At 38.2% G+C, this 26,434-nt stretch overlaps 1 protein-coding gene across 1 annotated transcript; it reads left to right on the top strand.

Moving 5' to 3' along the window:
• Positions 1 to 309: 309 nt before the first annotated feature.
• slc9a1.S (solute carrier family 9 member 1 S homeolog) lies at positions 310 to 25,777 on the top strand (the record flags this gene model as incomplete). Its single annotated transcript, NM_001088084.1, is given in 15 exon segments — positions 310 to 893; positions 895 to 959; positions 962 to 1,103; positions 9,040 to 9,500; positions 11,269 to 11,519; positions 11,712 to 11,929; positions 13,544 to 13,743; positions 21,167 to 21,256; positions 22,119 to 22,189; positions 22,944 to 23,117; positions 23,779 to 23,893; positions 24,633 to 24,734; positions 24,963 to 25,035; positions 25,340 to 25,605; positions 25,608 to 25,777. Coding segments are annotated over 15 exon segments (2,340 nt in total). The 5' UTR covers positions 310 to 808.
• Between the last annotated feature and the right edge of the window lie 657 nt (positions 25,778 to 26,434).

Raw genomic sequence — 26,434 nt, 5'->3', positions numbered from 1 at the left:
CACCAGAGCAATGATTAGAAAGGAAGAAGTGCTAATCCTGCGGGTATGGTTTAGGTCACAAAACGGGGTTAGTCCCATATTCTAATCTTCTATTGGGAACGCTGCGTTAAATCGAAGTAGCTGAACATCTGCAGATTCCTTTTCCGCCTGTAGGTGTCTATGTCTGGTTCCTCCAGCTTTTCATTCGGCCGCTCTAGCTCTTACTCCGACTCGTTGGTCTCACATATAAACTAGGAACTGCCGGCGGGTGCTGGAGAGCGCGGCCAGGAAGCTGTGGGAGTGTGAGGAGATTGTTAGTAGAGTGCGATTGGGGGAGACATCGGGGCACTGGAGCTATGAGACAGGGTATCCCCGCATTATAAATACACGCACAGCTGAGTTTGCTGCTCTGGCTTTGTTGCTTACATTTCTGCGTGCGTATATGCCTTATCTCTGCGTGCACCTCCCAGCTGTAATATACAGGCGCCTATCTTCGCCTGATAACTGTGAATGGACCAAAGGACTAACTTTACTCGTTCGATAAGGGAATAACCCGGCGCTTTATTGTATTCTGCAGATTACCCTGTAACTAATGAACACTGTTCATACATGCAGGAGAGTATAATGCACCTGGCGGGCGAGAAGTACGTATAAAGGGTTTCATTGGGAGGACAGGTAGTCCAGTTGTGCTCTATGGGGACACACACAAGTATTTAGTCTTGCTTATTCCTCAGTCTTGTGTATACAAAGCCATCCCATAGCAGACTGATGCCAACCTTTATGCAGGTGGTGTTTATATGCCTTTGTTAGATACAAAAGGTCTTTCATAATGGGGAAGAAAGTGTTTCTAAACTACTGTGGGTATATATTTATCTTGGCCCTGATACCCATAGTATTTAGCGAGTCTAGTTACCCTCCTGAATCCGGTCACCCTGGCATCACGTACGTCTACGATTCCCCTGATGATATCCAACATGAACAGCATGATAGCACCAACCACAGCCAAGGAGGAGGCCATCATGGAAAAAAGAAAGCCTTCCCTGTTCTTGATCTGGATTACACTCGTATTCGGATGCCCTTTGAGATAGCACTATGGATCCTTCTGGCATCACTTATGAAACTTGGTGAGTAGAAGCTGCTGGTCACCACTTAAAGTGACAAACATTCTTACTGGCCACGGAAGTTGGACTAACACTGATTTCCTTTTCAGTGTTCATTTGACATACGTCTTAAGTTGTAATGCCAACTTTTTGCAGGATGTCTAATATTAAATGTTGCAATTGGGTAGTCTGTATCCTGTTTTCTGGAATGACAGGTTGCATACATTCAAAATACATGTCTCAGTTTGTTAATTCTATTTTTAGCCAGTGCCAACATTCTTTCAACATACAAATCGCATGCTTATTCTCAATTTTATTACTATCCTTTGTGTAGGCAGCACTTTGCAGGGATTATTCATCGTTCACCTCCGCCACAGCTCCAGTGGAGCTTACAGTCTCGGATCCATATCACAGTCACACAAACAAGCCTCTTAAGCTGGCTATAGACGCAAAGATCCGATCGTACGAATCATTGTACGATCGGACTTTCCCATCTCCCGACCTGCCACTAACCATTCCAATCAATAAAGTAGAAAAGAACAGATCAGCTGATGTTCTGCCCCTGACAGCAATCGTACAAAAGTTATGTCCGACCAAAGCTAGTGCCATATTGCCGGCAGCCGGCAGAAATCTTTTAACCAGTCTGATCGACCAAATAACCGATGTCCGCCGGACGAAAGAATGTCAGGACTCTCCACACACGGTCCGAAAATCGTACGAATCCTCGACACGTACGATCAGATCTTTGCGTCTATGGCCAGCTTTAGAAGGTCATGTCCACATTAGCATATTAAAGGCACATGTAAAATTATTAAAGTGTACTGATGTGTTCTCTCTCTGCAACTTTTACATTGTCATCTTGTTTTCTTTTGTATTTATTAATCATATTGCTATTAAGTGCAGCGTTCACAGCTAAAGGTTACATATGTGTTTTAACCACAGACCACAACTAAAATTCTAGTGAGGGCAATACCAAAACAGTTCGCTTTAATTCAGCATTGTTAGAAGCTGCGGAAACTCCTCAAAGAAGTCAGTATAACGCACCCCTCAGGGTTACACTGTAACACGGTCTCAAGTTTCAAATAGCAAGGGTAAATTATCTCTAAATGAAAAGATAATGTGGATTTTGTTTAATACAGTATACACCTTTAACAAATATTTGAATGATGGAGATTGTATGAGTCCACATAACTTGGTTAACATTGGAAAAGGAACAATAACCATTTCTGGAGAGGAGATAACCATTTTAAAGAGATTTAAATATTCCTTAAATAAAACAGGCACTGGTTTTGACTGGCTTTATAAGTTAAATATTTGTTTTTCTAAAAGGGACATTTCCATTATTTTTGATCAATGAATTATGCTTTATTTCATTGTGGTATATTCATTCTAGTCTAGTAAATACATTAATCACATTTTTAGCAGCCTCTACCATCTTTATTTCCATAGTTCATTATAGAGAATACCCACAACCCTTGTTGTATGCAAGATGGAGTACTATGGTGTTTGTGGATGCTCTCTTCTGTTTTTTACTATTTCACGCGCGAACCTGTGTTTTAGCGCACGTAAAATGCACATGAAACGCAGGAAAAGAAAGAGCTCTTACTCCGGCAGCTGATAAACAAACCTGTCTCTGCTGAAGACTTTTGCAACATTGTTGCAAGTAACGAGCACAAGCTGAGCAAATTCTTTCAATAGCAATTGTTTTTACAAATAACTTTAAAAGCACTTCCCACTTAAAAAAGTATATTTTTTTTCCAACAGTGTGTAGCTTCCAGCTGTGCTCTTTTTGAATGTAAAACTAACTTTTATATCTAGCAACGTGTGGTTGTTTGTAGTCTAACTGAAGTGTCTCCATGAGGAACTTTTGTGAAGGCAAAAAAAATTAGGGCTTACATTGCAGGGCTGCTTTTAATTTCACATACACAATCAGTTACTTGAATTAGTGATTTATTTATTTTGCTTTACACTCATAATTAGCACAGGTTTGTTCCTCTTCAGATCATGTTCAGAGTTTATTAAAATTCACTTTTAAATATTATATAATGTATTCATTTGCATGTCATTACACATTAAAGTTTTTACACAGTGTTTATCACACTCCATAGATCCTAGGTTTCAAGATCAGATGATACTGCCCCAATTCTTTATATTATCTTCTGCATAATTCTTCTTGTTCAGTAGTATCTAATGTTGCCATCAAATATCTGTGTGCTTGCTACAAAGCTACAAAGATGATATGGGGGTTTATGTGGCAAATTGTTCCACATTAGGAAAAATGTTCCTAAAAGTGTTTTTAAAGAATGAGAAAACGACAGCGTGTTGTGTTCTAAATGCTCCCAGTTGTATTTATCAGTACAGTAATATGCAAAATAAAGACTTTATTTCCTTTCTATTTTTAATTTTTGTAAAATAAAGGTGTTATTACCCTTATCTTTCAGTGGGGATTGAAAGTTTGTAAACTATATAATGAGAACCCAATTAAACAAATGGTTTGACAAAATGGTTTGGCAAAAGACAAACACTGCATTCCAACATAAGAACAGCAATCTGCAAAACATGGTGGTGCCAGTATCATAGTTTAGGCCAAGACGACTTGCCATTATTGCAATTAAAAATGGGTAAAAAAATAGAAGGTAAATGGGGGGGGGGAAAAAGTAAATTAGTTCTACAGGTGTGGAAACTATTATCCAGAATGCTCGGGGCCTGGGGTTTTCTTGATAAGGGATCTTTCCATAATTTGGATCTCCATACCTTGTCTACTAGAAAATTATTTAAACATTAAATAAACCTAATAAGATGGTTTTGCCTCCAATAAGGATTAATTATATCTTAGTTTGGATCAAGTACAAGGTACTGTTTTGTTATTACAGGGAAAAGGGAAATCATTTTTAAAAATTTGGATTATTTCATTATAATGGAGTCTATGGGACAGGGCCTTTCAGTAATTCTGAGCTTTCTGGATAACTGGTTTACAGATAATGGATCCCATATCTGTATCTTAGTTTGGATGAAGTACAGGGCACTGTTTTATTATAACAGAAAAAAAGGAAATCCTTTTGAAAAAAATGGAGTCTATGGAATTTCGGAATTTTCTGTATAACAGGTTTCCGGATAACTGATCCCATACCTCTATTTGAAAACAATACAATTAGTAAATTAACTACCTCCTTAATCTAGCTGTTTTTTCTACAATGTAGAAACATTTATTTTCACACTTTATAGGTATATTTGCTTAAGCATATTTATGTAATGCAACTGTAAAGGAACAAATATTTAGGGATGCACCGAATCCAGGATTCGGCCTGGATTCGGCCTGGATTCGGCCTTTTTCAGCAGGATTCAGATTCGGCCGAATCCTTCTGCCCGGCCGAACAGAGTCCGAATCCTAATTTGCATATGCAAATTAGGGGCGGGAGGAAAATTGCGTGACTTTTTGTCACAAAACAAGGAAGTAAAAAATGTTTTCCCCTTCCCACCCTTAATTTGCATATGCAAATTAGGGTTCGGTATTCGACCAAATCTTTCACGAAGGATTCAGGGGTGTGGACGAATTCAAAAAAGTGTATTCGGTGCATCCCTACAATTATTAGATTAAATCATTCTAGCAGCACTGTGTAAAATATTCCTTGGTTTTCTTGGGTTGATGTGTGTAGGTTAGTAGGATTATTTAATATACTCCATTTCACTAAATGATTATGGCTTCCTATGTGCTCTTCCTTCACTTGCTACATCTACTGTTTTCAACAAACTGTTTTCCTTCAAAGCAATATTGTGCTGAGAAATTATAAAGCAACACTAAGGGGCCGATTCACTAAGGGTCGAATATCGAGGGTTAATTAACCCTCGATATTTGACTAGGAATTAAAATCCTTCGACTTCAAATATCGAAGTCGAAGGATTTAGCGCAAATACTGCGATCGTACGATCGAAGGATTATTCCTTCGATCGAACGATTAAATCCTTCGAATCGAATGTTTCGTAGGATTTTAATCCAACGATCAAAGGAATATCCTTCGATCAAAAAAACTTAGGAAAGCCTATGGGGACCTTCCCCATAGGCTAACATTGACTTCGGTAGTTTTTAGCTGCCGAACTAGGGGGTCGAAGTTTTTTTTAAAGAGACAGTACTTCGACTATCGAATGGTCGAATAGTCAAACGATTTTTACTTCGAATCTTTCGAAGTCGAAGTAGCCCAAAAAAAAACTTCGAAATTCGAAGTTTTTTTACCTTCGAATCCTTCACTCGAAGTTAGTGAATCGGCCCCTTAATATGCGCAGCATTGTTGAGAAAACAAGATATATCTAGGTGGCGTACAACTACCAAAAGAATACAGATATCTAATAGAGCGTCACTAAAGGTATTCTTAGTTACTATTCTCAACAAGCACATAGTACGAAATCTTACACTTATTGTGTTACTAAAGCCTAATGGAAAATCTTAGTGTATCAAGATACAAAGCAAGTAACCCCTGCAATTCCAGGGAATCTTTCACATAGGGTTTTCTGTTCTATTTATTACTGCCTCTCTTTCACAGAATAACTTTCTTATTTTAATAGCTGGGGAAAAGTTGGCAAAAAAGATTTTTCAACAGATTATTTTGTTTTTAAGAGAAGAAGGTGCTCCAAAGAACATGTGCAAAGTGATTACTGAGGCCTAAAAACAATGGAAAATATGGGCAAAGTGATGTAACTCTGAAAAAAAACGATTTGATTTACTGCTGAAAAAGTTACTGCCAGTTCTGTGCTTTCACTGAGTCTACTTTCTGTGGGCCATTTGGCAATTTGACCTCATGACTGACTCAGACAACCTGCATTCCAGTGGATAGGAAGGTGCGGCTCCTTCCATTGTCATTTGCTGATGATCACAGTAGTAAGAAAGCTAAAGGAACAGTGAGGCTACTGTTTGGGCCCTCATTGCTTGGTAACCATAGCATCCAGATAGTACCTTGAACTTACGTTTGTAAGTTTGTATTTTTGTCCTGCCACTTGCAAAATCATTAGAATACTATTAGCTGCATCACACTAATATTCCAATTAACCTGCCTGTAAGATTTTATGGCGTGTGAGAGTATTCCACAGAAATAGTTCCCAGAGAAAACCCACACAGACATAGATTATTTATCCTTTCATACAGCAGTTCCCCAGTTTGGTATTTCAATAGCTATCTGGTTGCTAGCATTGTATTTACCTTGGCAACAGTGGTGTGAAAGGGAGACTGAAATGCTAATAGGTGACTGAATGAATAGTTAAGTAATAAATAGTAAACAAAAATAAAATTGTAGTCTCGCGTAGCAATATTTTTTGGCTGCCAAGGTCAGTGACCCCCATTAAAATCTGGAAAGAGGGAGAAGACATTGAAATATTAAAATAATGAATAATGAAGACAAACTGCAAAGTTGCTAGGAATAGGACATTCTGCAACATATTAAACGTTAAGATAAAGGTGAACCACCCCTTTAAACAATTTCAATATTTCAGTAGATTTAAAACATTTTATTTGTAAACTTATTTGCTATTGAAAACTGTAACTGTCTTCTGCTGCGTTATTTTAGGAAGCAGAACCAGCAGAGCAGAGGCAGATACTGCTTCCAATTGCTTTCAATTGCATTTGGGCTTTATAATATGCACATCACAATACAGAGTTATTACGGAGGCCTAAAAACGATGTGAAACATGGGCAAAGTGGTGTAAATCTGGAAAAACCGATTGATTCTGGGTATGACAAATTACATTTTTCAGTGTATTGAAAATAAAATGTGTAATACCCAGTATCCGTATGAATGTTCTTCGAGGATATTTATAGTCCTTTATTTTCTTTATTCTCAAGGATATAAACAAATACTTTTTCAGTAATCTAACAAAAAGAAAGATGGCATGCCCATAACCTTTGTTATTCTTGTAGTCCTCTCAAGCAAGCTTGATAACATGAGCTTTTTTTTCATGTAGGAGAGAGCAGTTATAACACTAGTAATACTACCTCCATCCCAACATAAGAGAAGGGGAAGGGGGGCCGGATAATGTGTATATGATTTTTCTTTCTGTATGAGACAGTCATGCTAAATAATCTGGGCAGCTGCATTCTAGATGTGTGCATTTTGTTGCATCTCATAGGTTGCACTTAAATTATTTGTAAATATTATTTTATACTTGATTAACATCTTTATATATTAATTAATCTTTGTCTTGCCCAGCCCTTAACTTATAGAATTTCAGCACCAAAAGCTTTGCTGCTCAACAGCAGAGCATATGGATTAAAAATAGGTTTAGGTTAAGTGAAAACCTTTATTATTTTTGAATATTAAGAGATTCTTGAGAAGTAGCACCTTGACATGTTGCTGTAGTTTCTAGTTACACCTTCATACATATGGCTTATTTTACACATTGCAAAAGAGGACCATCAGCTCCAGTAATTTTAACTATTGAATAGGGTTCTACTTTTAGATAAAATAATAGTCTTGTATTGCCATCTCCTATTTCTGTACTGACCTTCCATTCCCTGCTTTACAGACATATTGCCTTGTCATTGCACCTCTGTCCTGTCCTTCAACCACCCTTGCTATTCTTGGCCTGACCCTTCATCCACAGCTGTTACAGCACCTACTCTGCTGTTCCTAAACTAAAGTACTGAAGTGTTCCCTAAAGCAGTATAATTATTATTATTATTAATATTATACAGTGTATATAGCTCTGACCTATTCCACTATGCGTTGCAAAAATGCATCATTTTTAAAGTCCCTGCCCCCAGCAGAGCTTATAATTACAAAATAACATACCTAATTTTGGGATCAAAATAGTAATTAGCAGTCTGAGGGCTGGATAAGCAGGTTTTAACAAATGTGTAGTTTGAGAATTTTAACCCAATTATTTGCCAGTTTACTGCACCAATTTGCTAAACTCAGAAAACCATATATGTACGGAAGGTACATGTTCTGACAAATGAAAAATATGCAATTTGTCTTTCTATCTCAAACCTTTCTGAAACTTTTTGTCCTTCTGTACAAAGATAGAACTTAAAATATGAATGCCAGAGGTCTTCTGAACTGTTACCAAGTAGTATACATACATACATACATACATACATACATACATACATACATACATACATACATACATACATACATACATACATACATACATACATACACACATGCATGTACAAAGCTAAATGTGGCATGGTGAAGTCCCAAAATGAGAATATTGCTCTCCTATTTAATGGCAAAAACAATTATCAAACTATCAATAACATAAGTGCTGAATTCATTATTATGACTGGGCAAAACAACTGGTGTACTTTTGACATGACTGTACCTTTGAGTACCTTTGTTTTAACCTGCATTATAGTCTTAATCTCTAACTTGTAGGTATAATTTTTTTAAAAAAACATCAGTTCCTCTGTTTCTTCTTTTGTAGTACTATTTTTACTTAAAGGATAAGTTGCCCTGCACTTTTAAAACTGCCGTGTTTGCTTCAGAAACACTACTATTGTTTATATAAAAAAAATCTACTGTGTAGCAATGGGGGCAGCCATTCAAAGGAGAAAAGGCTCAGGTTACACAGCAGGTAGCAGATAAGTTCTATAGAACATAATGGTGCTATCTGTTATTTACTATTTAACCTGTGCCATATAGACTTTTTTCAATTTCCACCATTGCTACACAGCATCTTATTTATATGAACTATAGTAGTGTAGTATAGTAGTGAAGAAAAAACATCAGTTTTACCAGTGCAGGGCAACCGTACATAATATTATTGTTACTTTAAAACATTTTTTGGTGTTACTGTTCTCTTAAACATTTCAATTAGGTCTCAAAAAACTAAGAGAAGTGACTTATTCAAAGTTGGTCAGAAACCTTGAAGGAAGGTGGATAGCTATGACTCCAACTATAGTGGAAGTGCTGCTGATCTATCCTCCTTCTAGAAACCATGCTTGAAGCCTGTCCTTTTCTGTTTTTCCCAGGGTTCCACGTAATCCCCACATTATCCAACGTGGTCCCCGAGAGCTGCTTGTTGATCGTCGTGGGCCTTCTTGTGGGTGGTCTTATCAAGGCAGTGGGAGAAACACCACCTGTATTAAATTCTGATGTGTTCTTCCTGTTTTTGCTGCCCCCAATTATTCTGGATGCTGGGTACTTCTTGCCACTGCGCCCTTTCTCTGAGAATTTGGGAACTATCTTGATGTTCGCAGTGGTCGGTACACTCTGGAATGCCTTCTTTTTGGGCTCCCTTCTGTTTGCTGTGTGCCAGATTGGTGGGGAGGACCTTAGGAATGTGGGCCTCCTGGCCAACTTGCTCTTCGGCAGTATAATTTCAGCAGTGGATCCAGTGGCTGTTCTGGCAGTTTTTGAGGAGATCCACATCAATGAGCTGCTCCACATTCTGGTGTTCGGCGAGTCCTTGCTTAATGATGCTGTCACTGTGGTGAGTTTCTTTAATCTGTTTTTATGTTGAAAATAATTTTGGGATAATTATTGCAGTACTGAAATAGAAATGTTTAGCATAGTGAGGCTTAATCAAACTGTATCTCCCAGACAGAACCAACAACATGATTTGTAAGTAAATGTGGAAATAATGGGGACATTTAAAATGAGTGCAAATCTTCTGCTCTATGAAGATGCCCCTCAATGGTTAGTGCTTCGTTTAGATAATTATTTTAAATACATTATTTTCATAATGGTACTTTTCTAAAGCCTCTGTACTCATCCTCTTATCTTAGATTACATTTGCTTTATATTATATGTTTCCGGAGGGAAAGTGTTACCTATTCTTTTCTCCTTTCCTAAACTCAAACTCGAGGTTAGCCAAAGTTTATTTATGTAACATATAACAATTTTGAAGATCTGAGCTATCTTTTATCTGCCATCACTATTTTATGTACCTATGTTAGACCAATGGGGCCACTGCTATGAATTCAAAATGTCCCTGAGATCATTTTATTAGTGAGAGTCAATAATAATCAGTCTTAAAAATGGAGGAACACCCTTTATTTAAAACATTAAACGTATATATTCATAAAATAAACTGAACTCTTAGTGTGCTACCCAAAAATGAGTAATTGTTCTCATATATATAATTCCTATTTGCATTCTGAATTCCTGCATGCAATTTCTGAATCCGCTTTTTGACCTTGTGCAATAATGCACTTTAACTTTCTAGTGCATTCTCTGAGATCCTTTTCACACAAAAGTGAGCACTGTCCACCTTACAGCTTTCTTACAGTGATTAATCGTTAATCCCTGAAAGAGAATTTAACTAAAATGGCTTTTCCTTTATTTTGCATTTGCCGATTCTAATCACGCTAAGGGCAGAGACACACGCTGCTATTTCGGGAGATTAGTAGCCCAGTGACAAATCGCTTCTTCTTCAGGCAACTAATCTCCCTGAATTGCCTTTCTGCCGCTTGAATAAAATTGCCGGCGGGATGGCACTCGGAACGCTTCACCATCCCAGGCGACTGAATCTTTCCGAATCTTAGTGTGTGTCCTTACCCTAAGGCGATGGCATGAGTTTATTTCACAATTTAGGCTAATATGGCTTGAAAACACCAATACATTTTTGAGTGAGAATTAACTGATCCCTATATGCATAGGAGTGAATGGGGAGTGGCATTCTGAAAATTTTGTTGCCTGCCCTAGACCTCAGAGTATGATGCAGATTGTGATACTCCATTTCATGCATAATTTCATACACATGTCCTGTTTTTAACTGTTCTTGCCTAAAAGAGCCTTGTTGTTCTCTTCTTAGAACAACACATATCTTTAGAAGCACTTTGTGTTCACACCCCTTTTCATCAATGTCTTGCTAGCATTTTACTCTGCAGTGAATGGCGCTGTCATCATGTTCTTGATCCATTTTTTTTTCCTTTTAATTGCGTTTAACCCTAGCTAAGTTACCTCCTGGCCATCTCACATACTTGTTACCTCCATACTTTTTACTTCTTCTTTAGATTTTATATTATTTTGTTATATCTTTTTGATCTCCGCTTCCTAAAATTAATTATACAGTTGTTTATGTGCTGTTTCTCTTCCTTCTTATTTCTCATTATTTCAGCATACTTTTCAACCACAATTTTATTAATTTTCTACCAAGCTTATGTACATTTTTTTCACCCCTCTCCTTTTTTTATCCAGTCTAAAATGAAAGATATTTTTTCCCAAGCTCACATTCTATACTTTATTTTATTCCTTAGGTCCTGTACCACCTGTTTGAAGAGTATGCTAGCCTGGAGCAAATCACATTCCGTGATATCTCACTAGGCTTCTTGAGTTTCCTAGTGGTGGCACTGGGAGGAGTGTTTGTTGGTTTGGTGTATGGAATAATTGCTGCTTTTACTTCCCGATTCACCTCCCACATCCGCGTCATTGAGCCGCTGTTTGTCTTCCTCTATAGTTATATGGCATACTTGTCAGCAGAACTCTTCCACCTCTCGGGCATCATGGCGTGAGTTTCTCCTCTGTTTTTTAAATCCTTTAACTTTTTTGTCATTTTCTTGTTATGACTCTTTCAAGGGAATATCTCATATATAATGCTTTTAATTTTACCCTGGCCATATGATATTTATTCCATGATGATATATTCCTTTTTACTGAAGATGTTCTATCATTCCTTCTGATATCCTCCTTCTTCCTGCAGTCTTATTGCCACTGGAGTTGTAATGAGACCCTATGTTGAGGCCAACATCTCCCACAAGTCCCATACGACCATCAAATACTTTCTTAAGATGTGGAGCAGTGTGAGCGAAACCCTAATCTTCATCTTCCTTGGGGTCTCAACTGTTGCTGGGCCTCATAAATGGAACTGGCCCTATGTCATCAGTACACTCATCTTCTGTTTTGTATCTCGTGTTCTTGGTATGCTACCCTACCACATATAAATGTTTTTATGCATACAGTACTGTCTCTTTTCTAACTTTATTCATGGATATGCATGTGTCTTCAGCCTTTAGCTGCAGGAACAGAATTTGTAGAATGTAGACAATTATGCTACTCCAAATCAGACTTCGTTGTTCCAACCTGACATGTTTTGTGCCTTCCCTAGAGCATTCTGTCTATGAACACCACAAGTTTTATATTTTGCTTATTGAATACATAAATTGAATCAACAGCCCACTTAGATTTTTATAAACCCTGCTCTTTTTTCTTTTATGAATTTAAAGCATTAAGCATTTAAGAACAGGTGAGTCGGCTAATGTGAGTCAACTAATTCTAATGCAGAGGGGAACATAAATTAATTTGGACAAAATTATATATCGCTGAACATAATTATTTGACGACTGGCTAGACAAGACTTAATGGAAACTTTAAAAAAAAAAATACACCCCTTTTAAACTGCCTTTTTATTTTATTTTTTTTCTTTAAAGCATAGAGGATGTTTGAGTTTTTAATACTCCATTACTACTCATTAGGGGTTATTTACAAACACTAGGTGCTAGTGCTAGGTGCAAAAATATGCATATGATAATGCATGAATTTAAACTATATTCACAAATGTACTTCAGTTTACACATGCTCCTCATGTGCCCAAATGCCAGCTGCTATCCTTTTCTAGATAAGGTACAAAGAACAGGGCACATGGACACAAGGGATCTATGTAATTTTCACTGATCTTGAGGGAGGTGTTACTTCCAGCACCCAGGGAGTCGCAAACACACACCCATCTCCTGCAACACGGCTGTCCAACTTTCTACTCATTTGTAGAAAGCAAATGCAAATATTTAAAAAGAAAAATTGGAAAGCCAGTGTTGACTGCTACAATTTCTATAACTCTAAATAGAAAAACTGTATTCCTAAACAGCCCTCAAAATAGCTTTCCTATTTTTTATTTTTTTTTAAACAATTTTATTTATTGATTATGAATGAACAAGTCTGTCCTTTGCCTCCTGGATCTCTGGTTCGTGCATAACTGTTTTTCATTGCATAACATAGATTTAAAGAAGTAGCTTTACTAGTTTAGACAATATTCCTTCTTGGATAATAAGCATTGTATCTAGGGATGCACCAAATCCACTATTTTGGATTCGTCCAAACCCCCGAATCCTTTGTGAAAGATTTGGGCGAATACCGAATCTGAATCCTAATTTGCATATGCAAATTAGGAGTGGGAAGGGGAAAACTTCCTTGTGTTGTGACAAACTCAAATTTGCATATGCAAATTCGGATTCTGTTCGGCCGGGCAGAAGGATTAAGCCAATTCAGAATCCTGCTGAAAAAGGCAGAATCCTGGATTCAGTGCATCCCTAATTGTATCTGCTTTTTTCTGATCCATTGGCAACATATAGTTCATAAGTGTTCCAGGGTGACAGGAAATGTTTTGGGAAAGTTTGAGGTGAGCTTTATAAGGACTGGCTACATAACTCCAAATTTATTACAGCAGTTGGTTCAAACAAATGGCTAGGTACATGTTTGGACTTTATCTTTATATTATTAATCACTCGTTTAACTTATTTTATTTTTTAATTTGTACAGGTGTCTTGGGCCTAACCTGGTTCCTAAACAAATTCCGTATAGTGAAACTTACTCCAAAGGACCAGTTTATCATTGCATATGGAGGTTTAAGAGGAGCTATTGCTTTTTCGCTGGGATACCTCCTGGATAGTAATCACTTCCCAAGAGAAATGTTCCTAACTGCAATCATTACAGTGATTTTCTTTACAGTCTTTGTTCAGGTAAGCTAAGAAAGAAGTGGATAATATATTAGAGCATGGATGTGAAAAAGCAGAGCATATGTGATGGTGCAATTTCCTCTAGGATGTGAAAAAGATCACTATCCATACCATTATGATCTTGGCCCTTGGCAAGACTTTAACAGATGGAAATATTTGTTACACTTAATAGTTACATACTGTAGTTAGGTTGGGTTGAAAAAAGACCAAGGTCCATCAAGTTCAACCCCTTCAAATGAAACCCAGCATCCATACATATACAAACTGACCCCTCCATACTCTCACATAAACTATATACTCATAGACTAACTATAGATTTTAGTTTCACAATAGCCTTGGATATTATGCTTGTCCAAGAAATCATCCAAACCACTCTTAAAGGCATTAACAGAATCAGCCATCACAACATCACCTGGCATTGCATTTCGCAGCCTCACTGTCCTCACTGTGAAGAACCACCGACGCTGCTTCAAATGAAAGATATTTTCCTCTAGTCTGAAGGGGTGGCCTCTGGTGCGGTGATACTCTTTTTGGGTAAAAAGGTCCCCTGCTATTTGTCTATAATGTCCTCTAATGTACTTGTAAAGTGTAATCGTGTCCCCTCGCATCATGTCCCCTTTTTCCAGATAAAACAACCACAACCTTGACAGTCTACCCTCATAAATTATGTTTTCATCCATTGAGTTAATGCCCTTTCTTATGCAAGACAGAACTTTATTTTCTTTAGTGGCCACAGAATGACACTGCCCAGAATTAAACAACTTGTTATCCACAAAAAACCCTAGATCCTTCTCAGGTAAGGAAACCCACCACACTGCCATTTAGTGTGTAACTTGCATTTATATTATTTTGCCAAAGTGCATAACCTTGCATTTATCAACATTGAACATCATTTTCCAGTTTGCTGCCCAGTTTTCCAATTTAGTTAAATCACTCTGCAAAGTGGCAGCATCCTGCATGGAACCTATAATTCTGCACAATTTAGTATCATCAGCAAAAATAGAAACAGTACTTTCAATACCCACCTCCAGGTCATTAATAAACAAGTTGAAAAGCAATGGACCAATTACAGAGCCCTGCAGTACTCCACTAGCAACACTGGTCCAATTAGAAAATGTTCCATTTGCCACCACTCTTTGTAATCTATTTTTGAGCCAGTTCTCTATCCAGATACAAATACTATATTCCAGACCAACATTCCTTAAAGGGAACAAATACTATATTCCAGACCAACATTCCTTAAAGGGATACTGTCATAGGAAAAAAAAAAAATTTCAAAATGCATCCGTTAATAGTGCTGATCCAGCAAAATTTTGCACTCAAAAGAGAAAACAGGGTTTTTATATATTTTAATTTTCAGATATTTAAATTTGAAATGGGGCTAGACATATTGTCAGTTTCCCTGCTGCCCCCAGTCATGTGACTCTGAAACTTCAGTCACTCTTTACTGCTGTACTGCAAGTTGGAGTGAGATCATCCCCTCCCTTTCCTCTCCAGCACCCTATCAGCAGAACAATGGGAAGCTAGCCAGATAACAGCTCCCTGACACAAAATAACAGCTGCCTAGTAGATATAAGAACAGCACTCAATAGTAAAATCCAAGTCCCCCTGTGACACATAGATTTTATATGGTAGAGTGAATTATTTGCAGTGTAAACACTGTGTAAACAGTGTAATTTAGAAATAAAAACTACATCATAAAACCAGTAATCTTCTGTGTGGCACTGCATCAAATGCTTTAGCAAAGTAAATTACATCCATTGCCTTTCCGGAATTAAGGTCCTTGCTCATTTTACACACAAAACCATGCTGGCATCATGATTTGCAATGAAGTCCAGTATCTTATCCTTTAATATCCCTTCGAAAAACTTTCCTACCACTGATGTCAGACTAACCGGCCTATAGTTTTGAGGCTGAAAACGGAATCCCTTTTTGAGTAGTGGCACCGCATTAGCAATTCGCCAGTCTATTGGCACCATGCCAGACCTCGATGAATCCTGAAAAATTAAGTAAAGAGGTTTGGCAATCTCAGAGCTAAGCTCGTTAAAGGGATACTGTCATGGGAAAAAAAATGTTCATATTAATGAATCAGTTAATAGTGCTGCTCCAGCAGAATTCTGCACTGAAATCCATTTCTCAAAAGAGCAAACAGATTTTTTTATATTCAATTTTGAAATTTGACATGGGGCTAGACATAGGGGCCGATTCACTAACTTCGAGTGAAGGATTCGAAGTAAAAAACTTTTAATTTCGAAGTTTTTTTTGGGCTACTTCGACCATCGAATGGGCTACTTCGACCTTCGACTACGAATCGAAGGATTCGAACTAAAAATCGTTCGACTATTCGACCATTCGATAGTCGAAGTACTGTCTCTTTAAAAAAAACTTTGACCCCCTAGTTCGCCACCTAAAACCTACCGAACTCGATCTTAGCCTATGGGGAAGGTACCCATAGGCTTTCCTAAATTTTTTTGATCGAAGGATATTCCTTCAATCGTTGGATTAAAATCCTTCGAAACGTTAGATTCGAAGGATTTTATCGTTCGATCGAAGGACTAATCGTTCGATCGCACTATTTGCGCTAAATCCTTCGACTTCGATATTCGAAGTCGAAGGATTTTAATTCCCAGTCGAATATCGAGGGTTAATTAACCCTCGATATTCGACCCTTAGTGAATCGGCCCCATATTGTCTGCACTGAAATGGATTTCAGTGCAGAATTCTGCTGGAGCAGCACTATTAACTGCTTCATTTTGAAAGAAAAATTTTTTCCCATGACAGTATCCCTTTAAGTACCCAGGCATGAATCCCATCCAGCCCTGGACCTTTGTTTATTTTAACATATTCTAGTCTCTTTTGATTTTCCTCATGCGTGAACCATGCAGCAGTAGTTGTATTAATAGGATTAGGACTATTAAGAAGGACACAATCATTAACTGGTTCCTCGTTTGTGTAGACAGATGAAAAATAAGATTTAATTTTATAAGATGCTTTTCTTTCATCATTTTGCGCTGTCCAGGAGCAATTTCTATTCCTTTCCTTTTATATTAGGTTTGTGTAGGTGCAGAATGTAATCAGTAATAAAGTTCTCTAGGGTAGAATATTATGACATCAAACTTGCACAGTTCTCCATTGTAAGTACACTATATGGCCAAAAATATGTACTCGCCTGTATTTCCAATATCTTGTTTTTAAACCAAGGCTTAATAGAAAGTTTGTCTTTCTATTGTTGCTAAAGCATCCTCTTTTTTTCTAGAAGTACTTTCCATTAGATGTTGGTTGTTGCCAGTATTTGTTTCATTCAGGAGCAAAATTGGGCAATGATGTAGGGCAGTGCTGTCCAACTTCTATGGTACCGAGGGCCGGAATTTTTCCGATCTACATATTGGAGGGCCGATGTTAGCTACTCCCTGTTTTTAGACCACACCCACTTTAAACCACACCCATGTTACCGCAAGACCATGTCCACATTAATAGCACACCAAAAAACCAAATGGTTTATTTAACCAAGCGTTTATTTAATAATTTGTTTCAGTAATCATGGTCACCCAGTTGGGTGGAATCCATCTCCTTCCCCTTCTCCCTCTTGCCGGCAAGTAATAGCTCCTTCTGTGTGGTGCACCGCGATGTGCATACACGCGTCAATGACGTCACTGATGTGATATACAACTACTGCAGATAATGGATAGCACACCCGATTTGAAAAACCAAAATTAATTTATTGCAAAAAAGAAGAAAAAATATAAACAAAGAAAATACACAAAACATAATCAAAAATCAAAAATGAGCCCATTATGTTTTGTGTATTTTCTTTGTTTATATTTTTTCTTCTTTTTTGCAATAAATTAATTTTGGTTTTTCAAATCGGGTGTGCTATCCATTATCTGCAGTAGTGGTATATCATTATGGAGACCCTTATGGGGAGTCACCTATGGATTAGCACCCTGTAATTCGATGTAAAAGGGTGTGCGCCTTCTCCTTCTATTTTTGTCACTGATGTGATGACAGAGAGCTGGCAGCCTGCTTGGTGCGGCTCTCGCTGCTCTCAGCCTTGCACAGTTGCACTGAACTGAAGACTTTCTTTCTATTACTGTAATGTGTGAAGCTTCCTGCTGGCACAGCCAGGTACAGATTTGGGGGCCATATGTTTGCTGTTGCTGCTGGGCGCTGGCACAGGTACATAAATACTTGGGGGCAATATGATGTGATCAGATTTATTTTTGGCTGCTGCTGACACAGGTAAAGATTGGGGGCAATATGATGGCTGCAGGAGGGCTGTATGATGGATGGCTGCTGAGCTTGCTGGTACAGGTACAGGGAGCAGTAATATAAATGAAACAATATTGTACACTTTCTTGCTCTCTTTATTTAGAAACCATCATGGTAAGGAGGGAAATGGTAATGCAGGACAGGGGGGCGCTGATTAAAGCTCTTGCCTAGGGTGCCAAACTACCTTGTGCCTGCCCTGGCAGGGATGCCACTCGTATGTGAAAAAAGCTAAGTCATATAAGACATACCCATAAACCCATATGCCTCCTCCTCCCCTGTGTCTAAAACAGTACCCCAGCATATGAACACCTTAGGGGCCACTAACAATAATTTTCAAATGCTAAACCCCCAGAACAAATACCAAAGTATGACACACACAGGGAGCATAGGGAAGGCAGAACAGAGCAGGAGACAGGTAAGGACCAGTCTAATATGTACTACATACAGTGACACAGTGCTGGTGCCCCATTGGCATTTTGAATAAAGTGTGAACAGGTGAACAATGTGGGCAGTTTCAGTCTGGGTCTCAGGTGTGAACAGTACAGGGGTGTGAACAATAGAGGTGTCACAAGTGTGAACAATGCAGGGGATCACAGGTGTGAACAATGCAGGGGATTAGTTTGAATTTGAGGTTTAGACAATGCAGGGGCCAGTTAAAGGAATAGTTCAGTGTGAAAATAAAAACTGGGTAAATAGATAGGCTGTGCAAAATAAAAAATGTTTCTAATATAGTTAGTTAGCCAAATATGTAATATATAAAGGCTGGAGTGAACAGATCTCTAATAAAACAGCCAGAATCCAACTTCCTGCTTTTCAGCTCTATAACTCTGAGTAAGTCAGCGACTTGAAGGGGGGCCACATGGTACATTTCTGTTCAGTGAGTTTGTAATTGACCCTCAGCATTCAGCTCAGATTCAAAAGCAACAGATATGACCCATGTGGCCCCCCCTCAAGTCTCTTATTGGTTACTGCCTGGTAGCCAGGGTAACCAGTCAGTGTAAACCAAGAGAGCTGAAAAGCAGGAAGTAGAGTCCTTACTGACATGTTATACATCAAATCACTCCAGCCTTTATACATTACATTTTTGGCTAACTAACTATATTAGAAACATGTTTTATTTTGCACAGCCTATCTATTTACCCAGTTTTTATTTTTACACTGAACAATTCCTTTAATGTCTGTAGTGATACCTTTTAAAGTTTACATATGGTAAACAGACCCAGCAGGTAGACTTTGATGTGGAGGGCCACATGAGGGGGGGTGCGGGCCACGGGCCGCCAGTTGGACAGCCCTGATGTAGGGGATCAGGCCTTGCTCGCAGTTTGTGTTCCAATTCATTCTTAAAGGAGAAGGATAGCTACGGAGGCATTTTATTGCCAATAGATTAGCTGCAATAGTGCAAGCTAGAATGCTATATTTATTCTGTAGAATGCTTTACCATACCTGAGTAAAAAGCTCTAGAAACTCTGTTTGTTTAGAATAGGAGCTGCAGTATTAATGTGGTGTGACATCACTTCCTGCCTGAGTCTCTCCCTGCTCTGGGCTCAGATTACAGTAGAGAAGGGAGGGGGTGGGGGAAGAGAAGCAAACTGAGCATGCTTTTGCCCAGGGCAATGAGGTTTAAGATGAAGGCAGGAAGTCTGATACAGAAGCCCATGTGTACACAATAGAAGGAAAGAAATGCAGTGTTTCTTTTGACAGGGGACTCAGAGCAACATTACTTTGGGGGTTTACTGGTATATTTAGATGGACCTTTCTGATAAGGCTTACTTAGTTTTAACCTTTCCTTCTCCTTTAAAGGTGTTAAGTATATGGACCAGTCGGCTTCATTCACTATCATCTCTGCAAGACCATTTATTGACTTTGCTTTGTGTTTTGTGCACCAAAACTGTTGCCACAAAGCCAAACTTGTCAAGAATGTCATTGTACTCTCTGGGGAACATAAGATCCTACACACAAGCATAAAATAACATCAGAACATTATTCTTCCTCCTCCAAACTTTACAGTTGCCATTATACACATTCAGAGAAGTAGTGGTCTGCTGATATTTGCCAAACCCAGATTGCTCTTTCAAACCGCCAGACAGAGATTCATCACTCCAGAGAACACCATTCCACTGCAACAGCAGCAACCTACAGCTGCTCATCCATAAAACCCCATGCTCCTGACAAATAGTCTTGTTTTGACACTGCTTCCAAAAACAAAACGGAATTGGCTGTGAGTTTGTCCAGATAAGGGGTCATTTTAGATTAAAACCGCCACATACTTTTGGCCAAAAATTTATAGCTTTGGTATATAGGTAGCCATTGTGAGGAGATTTGCAAAGGTATCACAGGTTCACAAACCAACACAGCACCCAAATGGTTGTAAGCATGTGTTTTTGTGGATTGCAAGGTTTTCATAGTTAAATATATTATATACATGACAAAAGGTGATCCCACACCTTTACATTTTTTAATACTAAAGGGGTTTGCTTTTACTAGGAGCAGAAGTATAACCGCATATGAATCAGCATGATTAACTAAGTAAAGCTGGCAGGGACAGCTAATACTGTTTTAAATAGCAAAATACTTTTGATCACCCTTGTAATTATAGCAAGATAATGGTTTAAGCATTTGAATGGGTTTATTGAAAATACTCTAATAAAAAAATGTATTTCTTAATCTCTGTGCTTCGTTTTACCTTGGTCTTTTAAATGTTACAGATTTTTTGCATAAAAATAATAATTTTGCATGTGAATGCTAAATTAATGATATACCGTCTAGCTGGAATAGTCAGTTTTTGGGCAATCTTGCACTTTAATGTTCATACACATTCAAGGTGGCAGAAATGTAATTTCTGAATACCATGCTCAACACATCCAGACAGACCAAACAGTGTGACATTTTTAATGGGGATTACCTAGTAACTTTTTACATCCTTAAATTATAAAGTTTAAATGGAACTCTAGATAGAGATCCTTACATTCTAACATCCCAGTGGTTTTGAACTTTTTTGCTTTAAGGGTTCCCCTTGGCTCATAACAAGGTTACAGATACAGAAACATTGCTGTATTGGCCATTCAGTTACAATTCCAGCAATATATTGAACAGAAAAAAAGCTCTTACCCACATAATCCAACTCTCTATGACACCCACCTGTCCTTAACTCATGTAGGGCATGACTATTCGACCATTGGTAGAGCTGCTGGCTGTGAAGAAGAAGCAAGAATCAAAGCGATCAATAAATGAAGAGATACACACGCAGGTAAACAATCCCATCACTTCTTTTTCTGTTTGTCAGGTTCAGTTATAGCATTGACTAGTAAATCAGAGAAAGATAGTGATAGAAGAAGCGGGTACTGATAACAGTGCCTCTTTTTCAAAGATTTCCTTTTCCTAAGGAAATGCAATATTGGCTTCAGTGAAAGGCATAACTTTATTCTCGTTTCCTGTGCTAATCATTTTCATTACTATCCAGCCTTTTATTTTTTAAAAGCATCAGTTCTGAAAAAACAAAGTAAAGGGAAAAGTCCTATCATGCAGCTCTCAGTTTGCACGTAAAGTACATTCATGAATACACTGTGTAGTGTGAGCAGGTGCACTCGCATACATTGACCTCGTTATGCCACCCTTTAACAGTGCTAACCAATAGCAAGCCATTTTTCGAGGTTGCTACGATTACATGCAACAGAAAGCAGGAACGTAATACACCCAATCACAGGCTCTTACTATCTATTTCTGCTGTGGGTTGTTTGGTGTTCATGTTACTTTTATTTCTGCCACCTTTCCTGACTTGCCTGCAGACTCTTAGCACATTCCAGGCAATGCGCATAACATTGATGGTTGTGATACTGATGACATTGACTAAATATGGCATGCGCAACTTATCTAAAAGAGAAGAAACTCATTGGAACAAACTGCTCTAAACATAGTGGGTATTTTTTGGGGGGGAAAAACCTTAGGGGTCTACTTGAACAAGGACTAATGAAATACTAACTCTTTTAATTGAAGCCTTTCCTTGTCCTTTAATGTTTCACTTGCATTCACATATACTGCATGTCTCATATAAGTATGCTACTAATATGTTTTTATTTTTGTCTTAAGTTTTCCATTTTTCTTCCCTCCAGTTTTTAGATCACCTTCTGACTGGTATAGAAGATATCTGTGGTCATTATGGTCACCACCATTGGAAAGACAAGTAGGTTGCAAAACTCTTTCATCTGATGTAAATGTGTGTGTATCTGATGTAATTGTGTGAAAATCGACCAGAACAATTTCTCATTTAAAGGTTAAGTGTTAAACAGTGGCGGAACTACCGGGGGAGCAGGGGGTGCGAGTGGGCCAGGGCCCGCACCCCCTCAGGGCCCCCCGGCAGCTTGCGCGCCACTGTAATCCGGCCTGAAAATCATGAACGGAAGGGGAAGCGGGGGGCCGGCTGCGCGTTACGCGCCAGGGCCCGCCCCCCTCTAGTTACGTTAACGGTGTTAAACCCCCTCTCTGACAGCCCACATAACATACTTAGATGGGCAGCATGATTCCTATGGGAAAAAAAATTGCTGCTCCATAGGTGTTGCTCAGTAATGTAATACATTTCACTACAAGTAAGAGTCTAATATAGACTAAATGTTTCTAATTCATATGGTTAGGATACCGCTGTCATGGGGGGGGGTGCTCTTGATTGTTGCAGCTTTTACTATGAGGGCTGTGACGATCATAACTGCCCATGTGCCATGATGTATTTTTTTTCTTCCATGAAAAACCAAACTTCCCAGGATAGTGTGTAGCTTAAATGTGTAGAGAAATAAAGGAAATAATTTGGGAAGAAATACCTACAAAATGTTTTTTGCTGAATTACACTGGAAAGCTGGGAGTTTGTAGCCAAGCAAAAGTTCAAGAGGAACAGGCACATTTTTCCTCACCAAACTTTTATCTTTTTTTTCTCTTCTGCCAAGATTGAACCGCTTTAATAAGACTTATGTGAAAAAGTGCCTTATTGCTGGAGAAAGATCTACAGAACCACAGCTTATTGCCTTCTACCACAAGATGGAGATGAAGCAGGCGATTGAGCTGGTGGAAAGTGGTGGCATCGGAAAGATCCCCTCCACAGTATCTACCGTGTCAATGCAGTAAGTCCACAGGCTAGGTTAATTTGCAAAATGTTAAAGGGATTTTTTTGTGTCACATATTGGGAAAAAATAATGGTGAAGTTTGCCGAGTTTCATTTGTGTCAAATATTGGAATAAGGGAAGTGGATTAGATTTTCCAGATATTGGAGTTACATTTCATTTGTAACACACATAATATACATTATATTGAGTGCTGCTGAATATATCCCTTTTCACGGCAGCTAAATCTGATAGAACAGTTTATTTCATCTGTTAATGTTGAATGTGTTACCCATTCGCCTTTCATCTTATTTGCTCAAGTGTACATTCTAATATCTTCCTTTCCTTGTGTGAATCTTTTTCCAACAAGATAAACAGATGGTTTTGTTTTTTTGTTGAGGTCGGATGTAAACACATGAACAAACTATACCACCTGACTTATCTGATCCAACTTTCATTCTACATACATTTTAGCCGGGGGATCAGATTTCATAGCATCCTACAAAATCTTGTGTTGTTGCATGGCATGATCAGATAAAATTTCACTGATCAAAAGCACTTGTGGAATTTAGCCCTTAGGAAGTGATAAGACGGCAAGACTTCCACACCGCTACCTCCCTACAGCCAGTCAATTGCTTATGTTTTATTTTGTTTTTAATTTGAAGTTCTTAATCTTTCATAGGAATATTCAGCCTAAACCCAAACTGGCTGAGAGATTCATCCCAACTCTGTCTAAGGGAAAAGAGGAGGAAATTCGCAAAATCCTACGAACTAATCTTCAGAAGACAAGACAGCGGGTACCGTTTTTACTTATTATATAAAAGTTGACGTAACTAATATTACAAAGGCTGACACATTTTCTTGCATGTCTCCACCCATAATGCCTTATGGAAGCGTTAAACTCTAATTTTTGTATATGGCATGAGGCAAGTAAATACATTCTGTTTTCAGAAGGCCTTATGCTGCACGTGAAGGGCTTTTTGGCTCCTTTTAGTCCGTCTCACCCTAACCAGTCAAAGTTCTTTGCTTTACTACTCCACAAGTCCTACCCACTCAGAAACCATGTTCCAATATCTTGCACTAAAGAGATCTAACAAGATGGAAACGGGCTGTCTGCATTCTTGGATATTTGGCTCTGCACTATTAGGCTGTATCTGTGCTATAAAACTAGCAGTTCTGAATGCATAGTTGGCCAAAGGGACATAAAGGAGTGATTTGCATGTCTATGCCTTTATGTGAGAGTTTCATTTTTGGTATTTAGGCAGTGCTATGTATATGGCATGAGGCAAGTAATTAGCTTCTGTTTTCAGCATGCCTTCTGCTGAAAGCTTTATACAGAAAATATTTTTCCTTTACTCAGTTATGTAAAATTATATAAATGCAGTTATGTAGAGAAAAGGGATGATCTGAGCTCTGAGCCTATAATCATCTGCATCCTCATAAAATAAATTACTACATTAATAATAATAGAACAGAACCTAGTATTTTATATTTCACTCTTCACTGCCTCTTTACCTATGCCTTTTTCCATTACAGCTTCGGTCATATAACCGTCACACTTTGGTGGCTGACCCATATGAAGATGCCTGGAACCAGATGTTACTGCGAAGACAAAAAGTTCATCAAATGGAGCAGAGGGTAAGACCAATACAACAGACTTATGGTTCTGTAGAGATCACACAATGGTAGATATAGTTGGCTTCTGTGCTGAACAAATGCAGCTTTTGACACAAGTGTATATACAGATTTTGAGATGGTGAGAAACTGAAAGAAATTAAGGCATTTGCCTAGAAAAAAAACTGTGTATGTTGAAAATACATTGGAGAGGTTTAATGCTGGGGCAATGTTTTTTTTTCATTCTAACAGGTGACCAATTACTTGACTGTTCCTGCACACAAGCTGGATTCCCCTACCATGTCAAGAGCCAGAGTTGGCTCAGGCAAGTACCTGGTGGCTTACTGGTTGTTAAGAAATACAATTAACCCATAACAAATCATCAGTAATGAGCTTTGACAGGCTAATGCAAGTAGAATGATGAAAGTTAATCTCTGGCTTCTATGGATTAATATGCTGGTGTATATTTTCCATTTGTTTGTGAATGATCCTTATGTGTGAAGAAAGTGAGCTTGTAGTGTGTTCCCAATGTAATATGTTGTAATTGTTTCACACTGTTGTCATTTGTTTCTCCTTTCTTTCTTCTCTGCTTATCGTTTCTTTTTTACTTTCCCAAATCTCTTCTCCAGATCCTCTTGCCTATGAACCCAAGCCAGATTCTGAGAATATTCCAACAATCACTATTGATCCAGCATCGCCAGAATCCGTGGATACAGTAAATGAAACACAGGAAGAGGAAGAAGGGATCACTATGACAGTACGTGAGCCCCCTTCACCTGGTGCTGATGATGTATTCATTCCCCAAGAAAGTCCCAACTCACAGCGTCTTCAACGATGCCTGAGTGACCCCGGACCTCACCCAGAGGAGATTCAGCCTTTTATCCCCCAAAAAAAAAACTTATAGACTTTGTAAAAGGTTTATGAAAGGGAGCATTCAATTTACATCTACAAGTTGCCGTCTTTTTGCACTGCTGGAAAAGCAAAGGGTTTTATATCATCTCTTCTTTTACTTTCCTGACTCCACCCTGCTTTCTTGTTCCTATTCATTCCTTTTACATGTCCCCATCTATTTCTTTCCCATTCCGTTCATTTACTTTTAAGTTTTATTTTTTTACATTTATAACCAAAGAATATATTATAAATATTATTGGGTTTTGTTTTAAAGCTGTTTACACCTGGTGGTGGGTTAGTCCCCTACAGTGATATACTTACAGACTTTAAGGCATGAATTGTATACTTTTGGCAATATACATCCCGTTGTATGTGGAGAATTAAAACTGGCAGCAATAACTAATAATCCTATAACACTTTAGGACACTGGCACATGGGTGATATTTTAATGAATTTGTTAGTAGCAAAAATTCTTAGGGCAACAATGCTAGAAACCACATTTCATTGCCCTTTATGAAAATTACCTGCAAGCTCGTGTTTTTAGACTAGTGAACAAATTTGTGATTTATCTAAAGGGCATTTGGAGATGGTTTCGATATTAAAATTGCAACAGGTAAAAATGCCTCAAATCCACTGGTGCCTTTGCCCTTAAAGGGGAACTATGGCGAAAATGAAAATTTAATATAAGCTTTCTCATACTGAAGTAAGAAACTCTCTAAATACAATCAATTAAAAAAATCTGCATTGTTTCTCAAATAATTAAGTTTATATTAAATATTCCTCTCTCCGTATCGGTTTCTCTTCATTCTGTCTTCATGCAGCAGTTGGGTGTC

Source organism: Xenopus laevis, chromosome 2S, assembly GCF_017654675.1.
Source record: "Xenopus laevis strain J_2021 chromosome 2S, Xenopus_laevis_v10.1, whole genome shotgun sequence".
NCBI classification, from domain to species: Eukaryota; Metazoa; Chordata; class Amphibia; order Anura; family Pipidae; genus Xenopus; species Xenopus laevis.
The sequence above is the reverse complement of the archived record's forward strand: the minus strand, read 5'-3'. Positions and strand labels throughout refer to the sequence as shown.